We start from the raw sequence: 21,529 nt of genomic DNA on the forward strand, positions 1-21,529 counted from the left end.
TATAATCACTGATGGACAGTACTGGTGTGGACAGGTCTTTCCCTGTATGTCACTGGTGGATTATACTGGTAGACAGGTCTGTCCCTGTATATCACTGGTGAACAGTATTGGTAGAGGCTGGTATATCCCTGGTGGACAGTACTGGTGGGGGCAGGTCTGACCTGTATATCACTGGTGGACAGTACTGGTGGGGACAGGTATATCCCTGTATATCACTGGTGGACAGTACTGGTGGGGACAAGTCTGACCTGTATACCTCTGGTGGACAGTACTGATGGGGACAGGTCTGACCTGTATATCACTGGTGGACAGTACTGGTGGGGGCAAGTCTGACCCTGTATACCTCTGGTGGACAGTACTGATGGGGACAGGTCTGACCCTGTATACCTCTGGTGGACAGTACTGGTGGGGACAGGTCTGACCTGTATATCACTGGTGGACAGTACTGGTGAGGACAGGTTTCTGTCAGAGAAGGTGCACCCTGTGCTGTTGAATATAAATGCAGCCTGAGGTCAACAGAGCTGCCAACTTTGCTTTTGTCCAATCCTGTGGTTTGAAACGAGACAGCTCTGAGAATAATATTTGATCGCGAAAATAACAGCTGCTGAAGAGTCTCATGTAAGAAGCTCAAATTGTTTTATTTCAACACAAGCAGATCCTGTTTACAAGCAATCTGAACGATAGCTATTGAGGCTGCTGCTCAATGTGCGTTGTCACTGCGACAATAAGGATGGTGACAGCTCTGCCCCAGACACACTATGGGTTCATAGAAACATACAGTGCAGTAGAGGTCCTTTGACCCATCAAATCTGTCCCAAGCTGTAGGTGAAACAATGTGAACTCAATCCCCTGTCCGCATTTTGGGCAGAAAGGGAGTTAACAGTGTTCTACAACTCTGTACGAACCATCCTTATAATTGACAACACCAACATTTTCCCATCCCACGCAGCCCGTGCCCCTACATCAAGTATAATTTACCCCAGATCTCCTACCGCAGGTTTGAGAATCCACGAGAGACCCCACAGTGATCCCAGCCTGCATGACCACAAAACATTTGCACTCTACTTGTTTGCACTCTGGGCTAGAGTTGAAATAGACTCTCTAATTGTCTCTTCCAGAGCGTGCTAGGTGGTTTGCATCTGCAAATTCCGGGACACTGCTTGGGGAAGCTCTAAGTAGACCTTGTGTCCATGTAAGCGGGAGGCAAATATTGAGGTTCTGGTCAAAAAAATAGTCATGTATTAGATATAGACAATTGGGATCAAATGAATCTCTTGTAACATATAAAGGGTGTAGGGGCATTCTTAAGAGGGAAATCAGAAGTGTAAAAAGGGAATATGAGATAGCCTTGGTAGATAAGGCTAAGGATAATCCAAAGAGATTCTACAAGTACAGTATGAACAAAAGAGCAATTAAGAAGAGAATAAGGCACCTTAAAGGTCAATGAGCACATCTCGGTGTGGAACGATAGGAGATGGGAGAGATACTATATGAATATTTTGTGTCAGAATTAACTGTGGAGAAAGAAATGGGTGCTGTCGAGCTCAGGGAAATGCATATTGGTGTTTTGAAAATGGTTCACGTTACAGATGAGGAAGTGCTGGAAGTTTTAGAAAACATAAAGGTGGATAAATTTCTGGGACCTGATCAAGTGTATTTCAGCATGTTGTGGGAAATTAGGGACGAAATTGCAGGGACCCCTAGCAGAGTTATTTGAGGTGCCAGAGGGCTGGAGGGTAGTTAATGTTGTGCCATTGTTTAAGAATAGCTGTAAGGAGAAGCCTGAGAAACTACAGACTGTGCGTATGACATTGGTGGTGGCTAAGTTATTGGAAGTGATCTGAAAGACAGGACTTAAATGCATTTGAAGAGGCATGGACTGTATTACACTGGGGTACAGTACTGGTGGGGACAGGTCTGTCACTGTATAACACTGGTATAGTGCCGGTGGGGACAGGTCTGTCACTGTATAACACTGGGGTACGGTATTGGTGGGGACAGGGCTGTCACTGTATTACACTGGGGTACGGTACAGCACTGGGGTACGGTACCGGTGGGGACAGGTCTGTCACTGTACGACACTGAGGCATGGTGCTGATGGGAACACATCTGTCGCTGTATAACATTGGGGGACTGACCTGTTAGGACAGCTCTTACGCTGTATAACATTGGGGGACTGACCTGTTGGGACAGCTCTTACGCGGTATAACACCAGGGTACAATATTGTAACCCACTATCTTACAGTGACAGACCTTTCCTTGCCAGTACTGCACCCCAATTAGATTCATGAACCTCCTTATTTGCCTGTTTTGCCCACAGAGAAAATAATTACAGATCTCTGCTGATGTATGGACACTGTTTGGGCAGAGTTCCTTGTGACTGCAGCAGGGATCTGCAAGTTTGCGTACAGTTTCTTAGCCTGGTTGGTTGTGACAAAGGCACAAGGCTTTTTATTTGTCAGGAATGTGGAATCAGTTTTCTAAAAAAATAAAATGCACTGCTCAATTTTTCTACAAAGCAAAACATGCTCAACTGAAACAACCAGAGTTAACCTCCTCAGTGTTTCGCTTTTCCTTATCAAGATCAAAATATTATCCATCCGCAGGAAATTTACAACGGAAAAAAAAGGTGTCGAATTGACAGTCAAATCACTGGCAAAGACTTCCCGTTAAACTTTATTTCACTTCAATTCAAACAGTTAGGCTGCTTTTATAATTGAAACTAGCCATGTAAACCTGTCAGTGATAATGGGAACTGCAGATGCTGGAGAATCCAAGATAACAAAGTGTGGAGCTGGATGAACACAGCAGGCCAAGCAGCATCTTAGGAGCGCAAAAGCTGACATTTCGGGAACTAGACCCTTCATCAGAGAGGGGGATGGGGAGAGGGAACTGGAATAAATAGGGAGAGAGGGGGAGGCAGACCGAAGATGGAGAGAAAAGAAGATAGGTGGAGAGGAGAGTATAGGTGAGGAGGTAGGGAGGGGATAGGTCAATCCAGGGAAGACGGATAGGTCAAGGAGGTGGGATGAGGTTAGTAGGTAGGAAATGGAGGTGCGGCTTGGGGTGGGAGGAAGGGATGGGTGAGAGGAAGAACAGGTAAGGGAGGCAGAGACAGGCTGGGCTGGTTTTGGGATGCAGTGGGGGAAGGGGAGATTTTGAAGCTTGTGCAGTCCTTGTGAAGCCTGCCTCTGCCTCCCGAACCTGTTTTTCCTCTCACCCATCCCTTTCTCCCACCCCAAGCCGCACCTCCATTTCCTACCTACCACCTCATCCCGCCTCCTTGACCTGTCCACCTTCCCTGGACTGACCTATCCCCTCCCTACCTCCCCACCTATACTCTCCTCTCCATCTATCTTGTTTTCTCTCCATCTTCGGTACGCGTCCCCCTCTCTCCCTAGTTATTCCAGTTCCCTCTCCCCATCCCCCTCTCTGATGAAGGGTCTAGGCCCGAAACGTCAGCTTTTGTGCTCCCGAGATGCTGCTTGGCCTGCTGTGTTCATCCAGCTCCACACTTTGTTATCTTGTAAACCTGTCACACTGCCAGAGCTGCAGCCACAGGCAGAAAGGTATCATGACACATTTCCATGGGAAACGGAGTCTTTCACAACTTAAAATGGCGACTGGGGCAAAAGTTATCCTCTTGACCCCGTGGTCCTTCAAACCCCGCTTTCAACAAGAGGGGAGACACATCGCTCACTGATCCTTCTTTTTAAAAAAAAGCATGTTAAAATTTCTCAGTCGTGATCAACTTTAGTCCCAAGCTAAATAAATGCTACACTTCAGTACAAAAGATTAAAAAATAGAATCGTAACAAAATATATATCTTTTTTAAACAAAAAAAATATTCTTGACCACAGGCTTGTGGGGAGAGTTAATTGTCTTCATGAGGTCAAAATTTATCCCTCAGCAAACCGCTCTTGTTTTTTTTAAGAAGGGCAAAGAAACAAAATAATTAGTCATTATTGCTGCTTGTGGGATCTTGGTGTCTGCTTCCAGGCTGCTGTATTTCCTCTATTGCAACAGCAGAAGTAGTCCACAATAGTGCAAGGGATATCCTGAGGTTATGACAGAAGATGCTACAGAAAACAAGAGGTCTTTTTTCTGCTGTGCCATTCATTCAGCATGGGGTTGGAGGGGCTTTTGTCGTGGCAGCGGCTGGGCAAGTGCAAGAGATTGGGATGTAGGACAAAGAATGCAAAGGAGGAGGCCAATCTGCCCATCAGGCCTGCGCTGGCCCCCTGAAGGAACTGTCCACCGGCAGCCATTACCCCATCTTCTCCCCATAACTTTTCAGGTGATGGTCTGATTTCCCTTCAACAGCCTTGATTTCTGCCAGCCCCTCAGGTAGTGCATTCTGGACCCTATCCAGTCACCGCATGAAAAGTTTCCCTCCATGTTACAGAATCCCTATAGTGTGGAAGCAGGCCATTCAGCCCATCCCAAACCTCCAAAGAGCAGCCCACCCATACCCATCAACCCCCACCCTATCCCTGTTACCCTGCATTTCCCATGGCTAACCCACTTAGCCTGCATATCCCTGGACACTATGGGGCAATTTAGCACGACCTCTCACCCGTCCCTTCCTCCCACCTCAAGCCGCACCTCCATTTCCTACCTACCACCTCATCCCGCCTCCTTGACCTGTCCGTCCTCCCTGGACTGACCTATCCCCTCTTGGACTGTGGGAGGAAACCCACGCAGACACAGGGAGAACGTGCGAATCTGCATAGGCAGTCACCTGAGGGCAAAATCGAACCTGAATCCCTGGCACCGTGAGGCAGTAATGCTAACCATCAGCATAGCTCCTTTTGTCAATGTCAAATCTGTGTCTTCAGATTCTCAACCTTCCAGCAACAAGAATAATTTTTCCCATTCTAGTCTCACCCAAGCTTTCAGACTACAAACTTCTCAGTCAGATCTGCTCTGAGCCTTCTCTTCCCTCAGAAGAAAAGATCGAGTTTCTGCCTATTATCCATGTCACCAAAAGTTCCTCGATCCCTGGAAACATTCTCATGAATCTTTCTTGCTGCTCCAGCCCCCACTCCCCCACATTTTAAAGCCTCCACCATGCTTCAGATGAATACCCTACTAGTGTTTTAATAGCAATATTCCTGAAAACAATGTTGCATCCTGTTGAGATTTCTCAACAAGATCCTTGAACACATCAGGGCAGTTCCACAAGAATTAACATTTTATACTACATAATAAGAGACAGTTGATTGGTTGACAAGCAGACTCTGATTTGTAGAGGTGCTGCCATGCAGAATGCACCTGTTTGGTGATGACTAACAGTCAACTGCCATGCTTGTTTAAATTTAAACCAGGCGGATTGACTCTAATTGATCAAGGCATTGGTCAATGGCTGTTGCATGTTTTTCAACTGGTTGATGATGACTGACAGTCAACTGCCATGCTTGTTTAAATTTAAATCAGGCAGATTGGCTCTAATTGACAAAGGCATTGGTCAATGGCTATTGCATGTTTTTCACCTGGCTGATGACTGACAGTCAAGTGCCAAACATTCTTTAAATTTAAACCAGGCAGATTGACTCTAATTGGTCAAGACATTGGTCAATGTCTGTTGCATGTTTTGTTGAGTTGAAACAGGCACAGTACATGTGAATGTATTCATTCTGCCTGCAAAACCCTTGAGCAATCAAAGCCCACTTGCCAAATAATCAGCACCCTCTTCTTGTAAAGTGTAAAATGTTGTTCCTTTGACTCGGTGGTATTTTTGTGAATGTCCTGATGAATGCAAGAATGCAAGCTTCAACCATCTGTGGCTTTCTCAGCTACACCCAAGCTCACTACAACTACTTCTCTCAAAACGAGTTACATTTACGTTCGGACCAAGGGTAGCTAGTTTTTGTCTCAAATCAGGAACCCACATTGGTAGGCACATTGTTTGTAACTGACCTTGCACAGTAGCTGAACTAATAGAGATTTTCCCAGGGGTAGCATTCAAAGTGGGTTCTCGGTGGGACTGGCTGAGGATTGGGTTAACAGGGTGGAGCAGGTACCAGGCCGAACACACGCTTAGCTAGCAAATGATGGGCCGAATGGTTTCCGAGTTGGGGGTAGGGGGGTCGGAACCAGCGTAGCAGCGAGCCGGACATCCCAGAGATGTCTACATTTGAGCCATGCAGTTTTATTTTGAAAGTGATTTGCCGTCCTTGAACAAACAGATTGGGAATGGGCAGGTTCCTTGAAGGAAGGGAAGATACTGCACAGACCTCCAGGAACACAGCACCTTTATTGGGGAAGAAAAAAATCGGGAATGCTTTGCCTGTTGAAACATTCCATGAACCCAGAGGGGGAGGGACCGAGTGGCGATAAATGTGCTTCAAAAATTCAGAATCCATACAATGTTCCTTGGTCGAAGCAAATAAAAAGGCCCAGGCAAACCCAGGCAGTGTGGAACAGCTTTTGTTGTCAATAACTTCTGATGAATCAACTTTGCAATTTTGTTTGGGTGGGGCGGGGGGGAGCTTGGTGAGAAGGAGGGATTTCCTGAAGCAGGCTCCATACATTTTAAAGCAGCTGCTTTGCCGAGTGGTAAGATGTAGCAAGGGGTCAAAGGGTGGGGAGGGAGGGGGAGACTGGGAAACCCTGAGGTTTTTACCTGGCTCCCTTGATCTTAACCCCCAATCCACCCCCAAAACACTGCTGATAATGCTCCCAGCTCCTTACGCACCCTCCCTGTGCCACAGGCATTGCTGCTTCATCTCTTCGCTGTCCAGCTTCAGTGCGTGATTGGAATTCCAGTCTCGCTCGAACACTGCCTTCAGCTGGCTCTGCAGTGTGCCCGTGTTGTCGTGTGACACCCCTGTCTGGTTTATGATGAGCCCCACCCCGGCCGTTCTCACAAAGTAGTCCTCCGACCAGTTAGACGTTCCTGTAAGCACAGAACAAATACTTTCTTCATAGTCAACGTACAAAGCCCTGATATGGATCATATATGGTTACATATTGGCACTAATGATATAGCCAGAAAAAGGATTGAGGATATAAAAAGTGATTTCAGGGAGTTTGGATGGAAGCTGCAAAGCAGGACGAACAGAGTAGTGTTCTCTCGTTTACTACTGGTGCCACGAGATAGCGAGGCGAGGAACTGGGAGCGGGCGCAGCTTAACACATGGCTACGCAGCTGGTGTAGGAGGGAGGGCTTCAGATATGTAGACAATTGGGATGCCTTCTGGGGAAGGTGGGACCTGTACAAGAAGGACGGGTTGCATCTGAACTGGAAGGGGACCAATGTCCTGGGTGGAAGGTTTGCTCGAGTAGTTCGAGAGGGTTTAAACTAGTATGGCAGGGAGGTGGGAACCTGAGCTGTATACCGGAGGTGAGCGTTGATGCAGGTGAGGCAGTAGCAAGAGGTAGACCAGCTAGTGGGAAGGATTTTCCTGGGAAGGAACCAAGGGATCGGTTAAAGTGTGTTTGCTTTAATGCAAGAGGTATCAGGAATAAAAGTGATGAACTTAGAGCATGGATCAGTACCTGGTGCTATGATGTTGTGGCCATAACAGAGACATGGGTTTCTCATGGGCAGGAATGGTTGCTGGATGTTCCAGGGTTTAGAACATTTAAAAAGAATAGGGAGGGGGGAAAAAGAGGAGGGGGTGTAGCACTACTAATCAGAGAGGGTATCACAGCTACAGAAGCTTCCATTGTCGAGGAAGATCTGCCTACTGAGTCAGTATGGGTGGAAATTAGGAACAGCAAGGGAGTAGTCACCTCGTTAGGGGTTTACTACAGGCCCCCCCATAGCAGCAGGGAGTTTGAAGAAAGCATAGGTCGGCAGATTTTGGAAACGTGCGGACGTAGTAGGGTTGTTGTAATGGGTGACTTTAACTTTCCCAATATTGATTGGAACCTCCTTCGAGCAGAAGATTTGAATGGAGCTGTTTTTGTAAGGTGTGTTCAGGAGGGTTTCCTAACTCAGTACGTTGACAGGCCAACGAGGGGAGAGGCTATTCTAGAGTTGGTGCTCGGAAACGAGCCGGGGCAGTTATCAGATCTTGTGGTGGAAGAACATTTTGGTGATAGTGACCATAACTGCCTCACATTCTACATAGCTATGGAGAAGGAGAGGATTAGGCAAAATGGGAGGATATTTAATTGGGGAAGAGGAAACTATGATGCGATTAGACATGAGTTAGGAAGCATGGACTGGGAGCAATTGTTCCATGGTAAGGGAACTATAGACATGTGGAGACTGTTCAAGGAACAGTTGTTGCGAGTGATGAGTAAATATGTCCCTCTGAGACAGGCAAGAAGGGGTAAGATAAAGGAACCTTGGATGACGAGAGCAGTGGAGCTTCTCATCAAAAGGAAGAAGGTAGCTTACATAAGGTGGAGGAAGCTAGGGTCAAGCTCAGCTCTAGAGGATTACAGGCAGGCAAGGAAAGAGCTCAAAAATGGTCTGAGGAGAGCCAGGAGGGGGCATGAGAATGGCTTGGCAGAACGGATTAGGGAGAACACAAAGGCATTTTACACTTATGTGAGGAATAAGAGAATGGTCCAAGAAAGAGTAGGGCCGATCAGGGATAGCATAGGGAACTTGTGTGTGGAGTCTGAGGAGGTAGGGGAAGCCCTAAATGAGTTTTTTGCTTCTGTCTTTACGAAAGAAACGAACTTTGTAGTGAATGAAACCTTTGAAGAGCAGGTGTGCATGCTGGAATGGATAGAGATAGAGGAAGCTGATGTGCTGAGAATTTTGTCAAACATTAAGATTGACAAGTCGCCAGGCCCGGACCAGATTTGTCCTCGGCTGCTTTGGGAAACGAGAAATGCAATTGCTTCGCCACTTGCGAAGATCTTTGCATCCTCGCTCTCCACTGGAGTCGTACCTGAGGACTGGAGAGAGAAACATGTAATTCCTCTCTTCAAAAAAGGAAATAGGGAAATCCCTGGTAATTACAGACCAGTAAGTCTCACGTCTGTCGTCTGCAACGTTAGAAAGGATTCTGAGGGATAGGATTTATGACCATCTGGAAGAGCATGGCTTGATTAAATGCAGTCAACACGGCTTTGTGAGGAGCAGGTCATGCTTCACAAACCTTATCGAGTTCTCTGAGGATGTGACTAGAAAAGTTGATGAGGGTCGAGCTGTGGATGTGGTGTATATGGATTTCAGCAAGGCATTTGATAAGGTTCCCCATGGAAGGCTCATTCAGAAGGTCAGGAGGAATGGGATACAGGGGAACTTAGCTGCTTGGATACAGAATTGGCTGGCCAACAGAAGACAGCGAGTGGTAGTAGAAGGAAAATATTCTGCCTGGAAGTCAGTGGTGAGTGGTGTTCCACAGGGCTCTGTCCTTGGGCCTCTACTGTTTGTAATTTTCATTAATGACTTGGATGAGGGGATTGAAGGATGGGTCAGCAAGTTTGCAGACGACACGAAGGTTGGAGGTGTCGTTGACAGTATAGAGGGCTGTTGTAGGCTGCAGCGGGACATTGATGGGATGCAGAGATGGGCTGAGAGGTGGCAGATGGAGTTCAACCTGGGTAAATGCGAGGTGATGCATTTTGGAAGGTTGAATTTGAAAGCTGAGTACAGGATTAAGGATAGGATTCTTGGCAGTGTGGAGGAACAGAGGAATCTTGGTGTGCAGATACATAGATCCCTTAAAATGGCCACCCAAGTGGACAGGGTTGTTAAGAAAGCATATGGTGTTTTGGCTTTCATTAACAGGGGGATTGAGTTTAAGAGTCGTGAGATCTTGTTGCAGCTCTATAAAACTTTGGTTAGACCGCACTTGGAATACTGCGTCCAGTTCTGGTCGCCCTATTATAGGAAAGATGTGGATGCTTTGGAAAGGGTTCAGATGAGGTTTACCAGGATGCTGCCTGGACTGGAGGGCTTATCCTATGAAGAGAGGTTGACTGAGCTCGGACTTTTTTCATTGGAGAAAAGGAGGAGGAGAGGGGACCTAATTGAGGTATACAAGATAATGAGAGGCGTAGATAGAGTTGATAGCCAGAGACTATTTCCCAGGGCAGAAAAGGCTAACACGAGGGGTCATAGTTTTAAGCTGGTTGGAGGAAAGTATAGAGGGGATGTCAGAGGCGGGTTCTTTACACAGAGGGTTGTGAGAGCATGGAATGCGTTGCCAGCAGCAGTTGTGGAAGCAAGGTCATTGGGGACATTTAAGAGACTGCTGGACATGCATATGGTCACAGAAATTTGAGGGTGCATACATGAGGATCAATGGTCGGCACAACATGGTGGGCTGAAGTGCCTGTTTTGTGCTGTATTGTTCTATGTTCTATATGGATCATCGTATAAAGTAGGGGTGGATGTTAGATAGACCTTAGGTTTAGGGTAAAGGTTCGGCACAACATCGTGGGCCAAAGGGCCTTTACTGTGCTGTACTGTTCTATGTTCTAATACAGGTCTACAAGAACAGGGAATCCCGTTGTGAGTAACTCACCTCCTGACTCCCCAAGGCTTGTCAATGGCACAAGTCAGGAGTGCGATGGAGTACTCCCCACTTGCCCCCTGGATGGGGGCAGGCCCAATAACACTCAAGAAGCTCGACACCATCCTGGACAAAGCAGCCCCTTGCTTGATTGGCACCACATCCGCTCCCTTCACCTCCGATGCTCAGGAGCAGCTGTGTGTGTACCATCTATACCTCAGAAATTCATCAAGCTCACACAGTCAGCACCTTCCAAACCCACGAGCTCTGGCCTCAAGTACAAAGGTGACAGACAGATGGGGACGCCACCCCTTGCAGGTTCCACTCCGGGCCACACACCATCCCTAACTGGAAACGTATTGGACATTCCTTCAGTGTCGCTGTGTCAAAATCCCAGAACTCCTTCCCGAACAGCATTGTGTCCCTACGCCATGTGGACTGCTGTTGTTCAAGAAGCCACCCTCTCCAGGGGCAATTAGGGACAGACAAATAAGTAGTGACCTTGCCAATGACATTCTTGACTCACAAAGGTATAAAGACAGCGAGCCCTGGCCCTACTCAATTGACATTTATTCAGTTGTTAAAAATATTGGCAATGTTACCACACAGCCACCTCTCTCCCATCAATACATTGGCACATCTCGAAACACAGTGGAGAATTTATTATGTGAACATGCCACATTCTGATTACACCCACCCACCAGTGGGGGCGGTGGAGTAGGACATGGAGGACAGAGCAGTGGGAACAATTTCCTGGATCACCTTGTTTTGGTCCTAATCTACCCAACAGAGCACGCAGCCTCACCGTCAACTAACCCCCCACCCCCACCCCAGCCCCTCCTACACCAACTCACCAATGTAGGCGATGCGATCGGTGACCATGTATTTGTTGTGGTTGACTCTGCTGTAAGGTATTTTCTTCTGTTGCTCTGTGGCTGGAACCTTGAAGATCCGCTGAACAAAGGGAAAAAGGAGGGGGGCAGCGAGTTAGTAGGGGGCTGGCTGAAAAAGCCACAGAGGCTCCATACAACGTCTGAACCCTTCCCAGAGAATCACACGGAGTTCTACAGCAGGTGACTCTCCTATGCTTGGGTTACCCCACCTCAGCTCAGTCGGTTGAGCGGCCAAACCGCGACGCAGAGGGACTCCAGAGGCACGGGTTTGATTCCCGCAGCGGGTTGAGGTCACCATGAAATTCCTGCTTTCTCCACCTTGCCTGAGGTACGATGACGCTCTAACGAGGGAATGGGACATGGTGGGGCAGGGGGAGACCATCGGGACCATTTGGCGGTTAGCCCTTCCTCCGACAGAAGTGGCACCTTGCCCGCTTTCCATCGGCCAGCCCCGTGGGCGGGGCGGCCCCTTCGAAACGGGCAGGGTTATTGAGAGTTGCGAGGTTAGTGAGGGAGCAGTGCAGTGAGATGGCTGCTTGACTCACCACTTCGATATCACAGTGCAGCGGGTGCTCAGCGAGGACGCTCAGGGACTTCAAGTAGATGAACATGGGCTGGTATGTGTGCTGCCAGCAGCTGATCAGGAGGCGCACTGACACACGCCGCTCGCAAGCCGCCTTGCGCAGACGGTCATCGATGGCTGGCCAGAATCTGGGACAAATGGAGGGACGGGTGAGGGTAGCCATCAGCAAATTTAAATAAACATTCTTACAAACCTTATCAATCGGCGCAATCGTCCTCGAACCACCCCCTTGCAGCCCTACACCGCCTCAGGAGGTCCTGCACACGCAGCAAAACTCCCTTTGGAGGGCAGCCGGGGCACACAGCAAGATCCCACCAAAGTGGCGTCAGCTGAGATAACCCGATTTGCAGTGGCGCGGGTCAGTTAAAGCCAGGACTGTCAAAAAAGGCTCCCACCACCCCACCAAACCCTCCTCCTTCCCCTAACCTCAACCACCTCTTTCTTTAACCAGCTGCAGGGGCATCGAGGGGCTTAGGAAGGCTACCCTCAGCTTGGCACCTCGCTAGGAAGGCAGCACTCTGCCCGCCTGACCCCCCCCCACCAACCAACAATGGGAGGGTGGGTCGGCTATTTCCGCGTCTCGAGCCAGTGGTAATAGGCTCGGCTATTCCGCCGCAGCAGGCATCACCCCGGAGCCCCTGAGCTCACCCCCAAAGCGGTCGCGGCTGGGGACTGGGTTGACGTGGGCAGGTATATCGCCCAACCCCCTACCATTCACCCCGCCCCATCACCCCCCCCACCTCTCAGATCAGCAGCCCACCTACCTTGGAGGCTCACAGTACTGGCAGCTTGGGAGCAATTCCATGACCGAGACGGAGACGAAAGCTTCCGCGTCATCGATCGCGCTCAGAATGGCGTCGAGGTCCGGAGTGCGGCCAGAAGCACAAAGGGAGGGTGGGGCGCTCTGCAGGAGACAGAGTCCAGCGCGGTCACTTTCACAGCCAGCCTGAGTGTCACATTCACTCCCATACTTCGGACCCAGAAATCTAATATCGCTTACACGTCCACACAAGGCCACACACACACGCGAGATCTGGGGGGGGTTAGTTACGCAGAGTACTGTGCACCGTTCTAGCCCCCCTGCCTGAGACAGCGGGTGGCGGTGGAGGGCTGCTTTTCAGACTGGAGGTCTGTGACCAGCGGTGTGCCACAGGGATCGGTGCTGGGTCCACTGCTTTTTGTCATTGATATAAATGGTTTGGATGTGAATTTAGGAGGTACAGTCAGTAAGTTTGCAGATGACAATAAAATTGGAGGTGGAGTGGACAGCGGAGAAGGTTACCTCAGAGTACAACAGGATCTTGATTAGATGGACCACCAGGCCAAGGAGTGGCGGGTAGAATTAAAGTTAGATAAATGTGAGGTGCTGCATTTTGGAAAGGCAAATCAGGGCAGGACTTATACACTTAATGGGAAGGTCCTGGGGAATGTTGCTGAATACCTTGGGGAGCAGGTTCATAGTTCCTTGAAAGTGGAGTTGCAGGTAGACAGGGCAGTGAGGAAGGTGTTCGGTACACTCGCCTTTATTGGTCAGTGTATTGAGTATAGGGAGTTGGGAGGGTCATGCTGAGGCTATACAGGACATTGGTTAGGGCCACCTTTGGAAAACTGTGTTCAATTCCGGTCTCCTGCTGCAGGAAGGATGTTGTGAAACTCGAAAGGGTTCAGAAAAGATTTACAAGGACGTTGCCAGGCTCGGAGGGTTTGAGCTACAGGGTGGGGCTGAATAGGCTGGGGCTGTTTTCCCTGGAGTGTCGGAGGCTGAGGGGAGACCTTATAGAGGTTTATAAAATCATGGGGAGCATAGATAGGCTAAATGGACAAGGTCTTTGACAGTAGGGAAGTCCAAAAATAGAGGGGCATATGGTTCCGAATCAGAACTTCCTCCAGCAAAGTATTCCAAGTTCCAATCAGGCTCCCCTCTCTCCCAAACTTTTGCTTCCCTCAGAATATTTCTAATTGCTCGGCAGGCACTCGCCTGAAACCTTCACAATATCAAAGGGAAAGGAGAGCAGTCAACGGAGAGAAGTAACTTCCGTTGGTTGGGAAGTTGAGGACAAGAGGGACAGAATTTGAAACTGAGATTTAAGAACAGCTCCTTCCCTGCTGTTACCAGACTTAAGACCATAAGACCTAGGAGTGGAAGTAAGGCCATTCGGCCCATCGAATCCACTCTGCCATTTAAATCAATGCTGATGGGCATTTCAACTCCACTTCCCTGCACTCTCCCCGTGGCCCTTGATTCCTTGTGAGATCAAAAATTGAAGACGAGTGAACAGACTTCTCCTATATTAGAGCTGCTCTTCCTCTGTACCTCCTCTGTTGCTGTAACACTATCTGGTGCACCCTGTTCTATTTCCCTGACATACTTATGCCAGGAACTGTTCGTCTGGATAGCAGGCAGAACTCTTCACTGTATCTCAGTACACATGACATGAATAAATCAAACCAAAATCCACCCCCCGCCAGCAGCAGAGGCTGCCACCCACCTGTCCCCGTCAAACCCCACCCTCCGACTAACTTCCAGCTTGGCGAGGTCGGGAAAAGGCTGCAAGACTCACCGTGACATACACGTCTGCTTCGATCCCATTCAGTTTCAGCCTGAGTGGGCGCTCCTTGCTGGAAAGGGCAGTGTACTTGCCAGGCCACTGCTGGGGGATGGCTGCCCCCTCCGTCCCCAGGTGCCAGTAGGTGCCGAAGATCCTGGCCACGTCGCGTGCCAGGCAGCTGCAGTTGGACAGCACCACCCCCAGCTCCTTGACCTGGACACAGAACATGCGGTTGGGAGGGGGGAGAGAAGAGGGGCAAACGGAGGGTTACGTGCCCGCCTCTACTTCCCGAGCCGACAGAGACACATCTCGAAACTCGCACGCGGCAAGGTCCCACAAATGGGACGGAGACCCACGTGATCCTATTTCAGTGGATGTAGGGTAAATACCAAATCCCAGTCCCTGTAGCCCACGTAACTCCCTCCCCCCCATCCCCGACATCATGCCCGCACTTCATTCATTCATGGGTGCCACGGGCCAGGTCAACACTTATTGCCCATCCCAGACGGCATCCCCATTGCTGTGGGACTGGAGTCACATGTGTGTGGGTCAGACTGCACAAATTTCCTTCCCTGAAGGGCCGGGTGGGTTTTTAACAATCAGCAGGGGGCACCGTCACTGAGACGAGCTTGACACTGAGGTTTCATTCATTAACTTCGAATTCCATCAGAGGCCGGGATGGGATTGAACCCGTGGCCCCGTCTTCAGTGTGGGCCTCTGGGTTATCTGGCCTGGTGATGTGACTATTTGGCCAGCTCTCCTCCCACCAATGGGAGGGCTTGGTTGGTCGGCCAAGGACGGGTGAATGATTGAGGTTTGCATTAGAAGATCACTCTTTGTTGGCAGAGACCAGTTTGATGCTGATGCCCGTCTTTATGGAGACACGGGAAGCGAGAGAAAGGAATCGTTGAACGGCGAGGGAGTGTCAGGGGAGCAGTTGAGGCCACAAACGGATCGACCACCGTGGACTGGAGAAGTAGGTTCGAAGGGCCTCCCTTTGCTTATAGGCTGCGTCCTTTGAGCCACCTGTGGGTGGCACGGAGTCTTCCCAGGGTCCTTTGAGTGCAGCCCATCGCCAACCCCTCCCTGCCCTCTGTTCGTTACCTGGGTCAGCGAGCGCCAGTCCATGTTGGCGCTGCCAATGTAGACATGCTGTCCATCGACCACCCAGAGCTTGGTGTGGACAATGCCACCCGTCAGATTCTTCAAGAAAACTTGTCTCACCTCGGCACCTGTACCATAGAACACAGCAGTCAGAGGCTGCACTGAGTGTGCCCCAGAACTAGTACCACATAGACAACAATAATTTACAGTCAGCAATCCTCCTACTGGGAATCGCAAATTCTTGCTTTCTCTCCCGACCTTTGGAGTATTAAGGAACGACACTCGGGAATCAGATTTGCCTGAGGACAAGAACACTGCTGCAGTCTTTTCTTGAAGATTTTAAGTCAAAGGATGTGGGCCCATCCCTAATTGCCCAGAGGGCGGAGAGGAGTAAACCATACTGCTGTGGGTAATTAGGGATGGGCCCACATCCTTTGACTGGATGAGAGTTTCCTTCCCTTAAAGCGCAGGAGGGAACCAGATGGGTTTGTCCGATAATGCTCATCATTAGCCTTAATTCCAGATTCATTTTATTGGGTTCAAATGATACATCTGCCACAGTGGGACTCAAACTCATGTTCTCTGGATTAATAGTCAAGTGATAATACCGTTAGGCTGTCAACCTGCCTTGCAGGGATAGAGAGGCTGTAGTGTCACCAGAATGGGGGACCACGGTCATCCACGGTCTAATTCGGTAGGGGTTGGAGCAGACTCAATGGGCTGGATGACCTTCTCCTGACCAGTCTCATGAACAGAGCAACACGGGGACGATCGGCCTGAAAGATCGGACAGTTCCAAGGTGGTCTCCGCGGGTTTACACAGGGATTCATCAAAGATCAGCAGGAAAGGTGCTGGAGAAGGTGAGTAACAGCCATGGGGAAGTCTTCCAAAGCAAACGTGCAGAGGGAATGGATTAAAACGAGGGAGTTTGGCGGAGAGGGAGACGATGCTCAAATATTGTGGTTGAAAACTTCAGCGAATGTGAATAGGCTGCCGCCATTCGCAGCTGCCAAGGGGTGGCTTCAAGATCCTGGCAAGAGTTTGGGGGATCCCGAAGACGAATGTCGAGGGGGAAGATTTGGAAGGGTGCACACAGCGGTGGTTGTGGAGAGGCTCAAGAACGCATAGAAAGTGGCACGCTGGGGTACTCACCGCTTTTCTCCAGATAGTCTGTGTCCTTTGCAAACTGCTGGGGACTGTTGACAGCGATCTTCAGGGAAATCCCTCGTGATTTCAAACGCACCAGCTGCTTGAAGACCTCATCGCCCTGAGCACAAACCAAATCGCAAAATCGGCGCGTGGGAATAACTCTGCAAAGGCCGGCCCGTCGCCCTTTATACACGCGTGACGCTGATCCCAGCTCCCTCAGAGCCGGCTCTCAAGAGTGAACTGAACCTCTGATGCTCCTGTTCATTTCTGTCAGCCAGGGCTCCCCAACTGGACCAGGTTAACAGCCCCAGTCGGGGAACCCCTATTCTATCAGGTCCACTAGGCTGACCATGTTACAGTCACTATGCCTCTCAGTGACTTGAAGGAAGAACAGGGTTACTCAGAGAGCGAGCACAAGTGATCGGCAAATCTCATCTTTTTGGAGAAGTTTTGCTTCAAAGGGAGGTGAGCCATTATGGTCCATCCCTAACTGCCCGAGTAATTGGCTGATAAAGGCAGGTCAGGTTGGAGTCAAATGTAGGCCAGACCTAGTCAGGAGGGGCAGATTTCATTCCCTAAATTGGAAGTTGTTCCTTCGTTAACCAAGGCTTTTATCAACTTAAATTCAGATTAGTGACAGAGAGAGCAATACATCAAGAAAGCGCTGTTCACCTCAGAGGCCAAACCATCCCCCTGGCTCAGGTCACTGCCGCTCAGTGTGAAGTAAAACGCTGCGATCTGCACTGTGTGATTAGCCTGGGCCAGAAGGTCCATCCATCCTTGGTAGATGGAGAGGTGGTGCGGGGTATCTTTGGAGTACAGGAGTCCGATCGGAATACTCTCCACCAGAGTCATCCTGCAAAACAAACACAAGTCACATGGATTTCTCCCCGGGATTAACAAAATATCCAGGCAGCTTCCAGGCCGATCTCCCATCCTCTGGAAATCCCTGATGTCCCGTGTCCTATCTCACTCCCGGTGTTCGCTGACCCTCATCAGGTGAACAATCAGTCTTTACTCCACATTTTCTATCCTTCTTTTTAAATCCCTCCTCCACCCCCTCCCCATCACTGTCACCTCCTCCCCTCCCCATCACTGTCACCTCCTCCACCCCCTCCCCTCCCCATCACTGTCACCTCCTCCACCCACTCCCCTCCCCATCACTGTCACCTCCTCCACCCACTCCCCTCCCCATCACTGTCACCTCCTCCACCCCCTCCCCTCCCCATCACTGTCACCTCCTCCACCCACTCCCCTCCTCATCACTGTCACCTCCTCCACCCACTCCCCTCCCCATCACTGTCACCTCCTCCACCCCCTCTCCTCCCCATCACTGTCACCTCATCCACCCCCTCCCCTCCCCATCACTGTCACCGCCTCCACCCCCTCCCCATCACTGTCACCTCCGACACCCCCTCCCCATCACTGTCACCTCATCCACCCCCTCCCCTCCCCATCACTGCCACCTCCTCCACCCCGTCTCCATCATTGTCACGGCATCCACCCCCTCCCCTCCCCATCACTGTCACCTCCTCCACCCCCTCCCCTTCCCATCGCTGTCACCTCATCCACCCCCTCCCCATCACTGTCACCTCCGACACCCCCTCCCCATCACTGTCACCTCATCCACCTCCTCCCCTCCCCATCACTGTCACCTCCTCCACCCCCTCCCCATCACTGTCACCTCCGACACCCCCTCCCCATCACTGTCACCTCATCCACCTCCTCCCCTCCCCATCACTATCACCTCCTCCACCCCCTCTCCATCACTGTCACCTCATCCACCCCCTCCCCTCCCCATCACTGCCACCTCCTCCACCCCGTCTCCATCATTGTCACGGCATCCACCCCCTCCCCTCCCCATCACTGTCACCTCATCCACCCCCTCCCCATCACTGTCACCTCATCCACCCCCTCCCCATCACTGTCACCTCCGACACCCCCTCCCCATCACTGTCACCTCCGACACCCCCTCCCCATCACTGTCACCTCATCCACCTCCTCCCCTCCCCATCACTGTCACCTCCTCCACCCCCTCCCCATCACTGTCACCTTATTCACCCCCTCCCCTCCCCATCACTGTCACCTCCGACACCCCCTCCCCTCCCAATCACTGTCACCTCCTCGACCCCCTCCCACCCACATCACTGTCACGGCATCCACCCCCTCCCCTCCCCATCACTGTCACCTCCTCCACCCCCTCCCCTCCCCATCACTGTCACCTCCTCCACCCCCTCCCCATCACTGTCACCTCCACCACCCCCTCCCCACCACTGTCACCTCCTACACACCCTCCCCTCCCCATCACTGTCACCTCCTCCACCCCCTCCCCATCACTGTCACCTCCACTACCCCCTCCCCACCACTGTCACCTCCTACACACCCTCCCAATCTCTATCACCCCACCAGCCCCCTCACACCCTCACTGTTTCTGCTACCCCCTGTAGCCACTACACCCCCTCCCTATCTCTGACACCCCCTCCGGCCCCTACCTATCTCTGTCACCACCACCAGCCCTCTGCACCCCCTCCCCATCACTGTCACCTCCTCCACCCCCTCCCCTCCCCATCACGGTCACCTGCTCCAGCCCCTCCCCATCACTGCCGCCTCCTCCATCCCCTCCCCATCACTGCCACCTCATCCACCCCCTCCCCATCACTGCCACCTCATCCACCCCCTCCCCATCACTGCCACCTCCTCCACCCCCTCGCCTCCCCATCACTGTCACCTCCTACACACCCTCCCAATCTCTATCACCCCTCCAGCCCCTTCACACCCTCACTGTTTCTGCTACCCCCTCTAGCCACTACACCCCCTCCCTATCTCTGTCACCGCCTCTCCCCCTCCCCTCCCTATCTCTGTCACCCCCTCCAGCCCCTTACACCCCTCCCTATCTCTGTCACCCCCTCCAGCCCCTTACACCCTTCCCTATCTCTGTCACCCCCCTCCATCCCCTACACCCCCTCCCTATCTCTGTCACCCCCCTCCATCCCCTACACCCCCTCCCTATCTCTGTCACCCCCTCCAGCCCCCTACACCCCCTCCCTATCTCTGTCACCCCCTCCATCCCCTACATCCCCTCCCTATCTCTGTAACCCCCTCCATCCCCCTACACCCCCTCCCTATCTCTGTCACCCCCTCCAGCCCCCTACACCCCCTCCCTATCTCTGTCACCCCCCTCCATCCCCTACACCCCCTCCATCCCCTACACCCCCTCCATCCCCTACACCCCCTCCAGACCCTCTGCGCCCTGCCCCACACCCCGGGCCTACTTGCAGTCGTCCTGGCAGGCCTCCTGTTGCCACGGTAACGAGCTGTAAATCCAGTCCACCTTCAGCAAGCCAACCAGGCCCGAGGCTGCGGTGGGCAGTGCCCCCTGGCCTGAGCCCAGTAAGTACCAGCTGCAGAGAGCCAGAAGCAGGACAGCAGGGAGCAGGATGCAGAGCAACAAGCTGCAGCTGGGCCGACGCCTCGTCAAGGTGCCCTGCGAGGTGACAGAGAGGAAACAAGACAGGCAGACACCATGACGGGCAAGCGTTGCAGACACCCTCCTGCCGGCGAAGCCATCGGCAGTCGAACAGCTGGGCTCAAGTTCACAGACAAGAGGAGGACGGGTCACCTCCCATCGTAACCCCTATGAGGTCACGGGTCGTGGGCATTTCACCATGTGAGGCATCACAGTACATTCTGATGCTACGTTCCCTCGTAGGGAGACAGGGCTCAGATAGAAAAGGACTTTGTTTCATCCATCGTCACATTTAAACTGGCCCCAGAACACAGCACCCGTTCCCCAATCCCTCCAACCTCCAACCTTGTACGTGAGGACAGTGAAGCCAATTTAAATGAAGGCATGTCCCTGACAGAGCAGCAGCAGACGGTTCCTGAGATCTTTCTCATCACACATGCCAATGTCTCCCTGATGCGTAGAGGGAGCTTTACTCTGTATCTAGCCCTGTGCTGTCTCTGTCCTGGGAGTGTTTAATGGGGGACAGTGTAGAGAGAGCCTTACTCTGTATCTAACCCCGTGCTGTCCCTGTCCTGGGAGTGTTTGATGGGGGACAGTGTAGAGGGAGCCTTACTCTGTCTCTAACCCCGTGCTGTCCCTGTCCTGGGAGTGTTTGATGGGGGACAGTGTAGAGGGAGCCTTACTCTGTATCTAACCCCGTGTTGCCCATGTCCTGGGAGTGTTTGATGGGGGACAGTGTAGAGGGAGCCTTACTCTGTCTCTAACCCCGTGCTGTCCCTGTCCTGGGAGTGTTTGATGGGGGACAGTGTAGAGGGAGCTTTACTCTGTCTCTAACCCCGTGTTGCCCATGTCCTGGGAGTGTTTGATGGGGCGTCTGGGGACAATGATTTTTGCACAGTGAGGATGAAGACGAGAAGGCAGAGAGACTGAACAGTGAAAGATTACCATTGGAGTTTTTCTCACTGTTGGGATCTTTGGGAGATCTCTCCATATCGTCCTCCTCCTGGGCTCTTCGGGAATTTTCGCTCTCAGTTTCTGAAGGCTAGACATAGCTGGTCTCAGACTCTCCTGATACTAAAGTAAAGGAGACAGCAAACAACATGCTCCATTTATCTGTCACCTTTAACACTGTAAAGCCTTCCCCAAACTGCTTCATGAGAGAATTTGACCCCAAGACACGCCAGGAGATATGAGGTCAGTTGAACAAAGGTTCTGTCAAAAAGGGCAGCTTTAATGAGCATCTGAACAAGAGTAAAAACACAGAGAATGAGACAGCAGGCTGAGAGGTCGAGGTGGGGAATTCCCAGAGCCCAGGGTCAAGGAAACCTGAAACCTCGGCCACTAATCGTGGAGTGGTGGGA

The 21,529-nt window shown here is 51.3% G+C and overlaps 1 protein-coding gene across 1 annotated transcript in view; it reads right to left on the reverse strand.

Annotated features, from left to right (window-relative positions):
- Window positions 1-3,506: 3,506 nt before the first annotated feature.
- Window positions 3,507-21,529, reverse strand: part of pld7 (phospholipase D family, member 7) — a 37,120-nt gene continuing 19,097 nt past the window's right edge. The window contains exons 4-13 of the mRNA XM_059641581.1: window positions 21,114-21,242; window positions 19,975-20,186; window positions 17,375-17,558; window positions 16,706-16,820; window positions 15,554-15,681; window positions 14,462-14,662; window positions 12,665-12,804; window positions 11,863-12,028; window positions 11,279-11,378; window positions 3,507-6,898 (exon numbers count right to left, since the gene is read on the reverse strand). Of these exons, the coding sequence (XP_059497564.1) occupies window positions 6,690-6,898; window positions 11,279-11,378; window positions 11,863-12,028; window positions 12,665-12,804; window positions 14,462-14,662; window positions 15,554-15,681; window positions 16,706-16,820; window positions 17,375-17,558; window positions 19,975-20,186; window positions 21,114-21,242 (1,584 nt within the window). The 3' untranslated portion in view covers window positions 3,507-6,689. The remainder of the gene's footprint in view (window positions 6,899-11,278; window positions 11,379-11,862; window positions 12,029-12,664; window positions 12,805-14,461; window positions 14,663-15,553; window positions 15,682-16,705; window positions 16,821-17,374; window positions 17,559-19,974; window positions 20,187-21,113; window positions 21,243-21,529) is intronic.

The sequence above is a fragment of the Stegostoma tigrinum genome, chromosome 42, assembly GCF_030684315.1.
Source record: "Stegostoma tigrinum isolate sSteTig4 chromosome 42, sSteTig4.hap1, whole genome shotgun sequence".
Classification (NCBI taxonomy): Eukaryota; Metazoa; Chordata; class Chondrichthyes; order Orectolobiformes; family Stegostomatidae; genus Stegostoma; species Stegostoma tigrinum.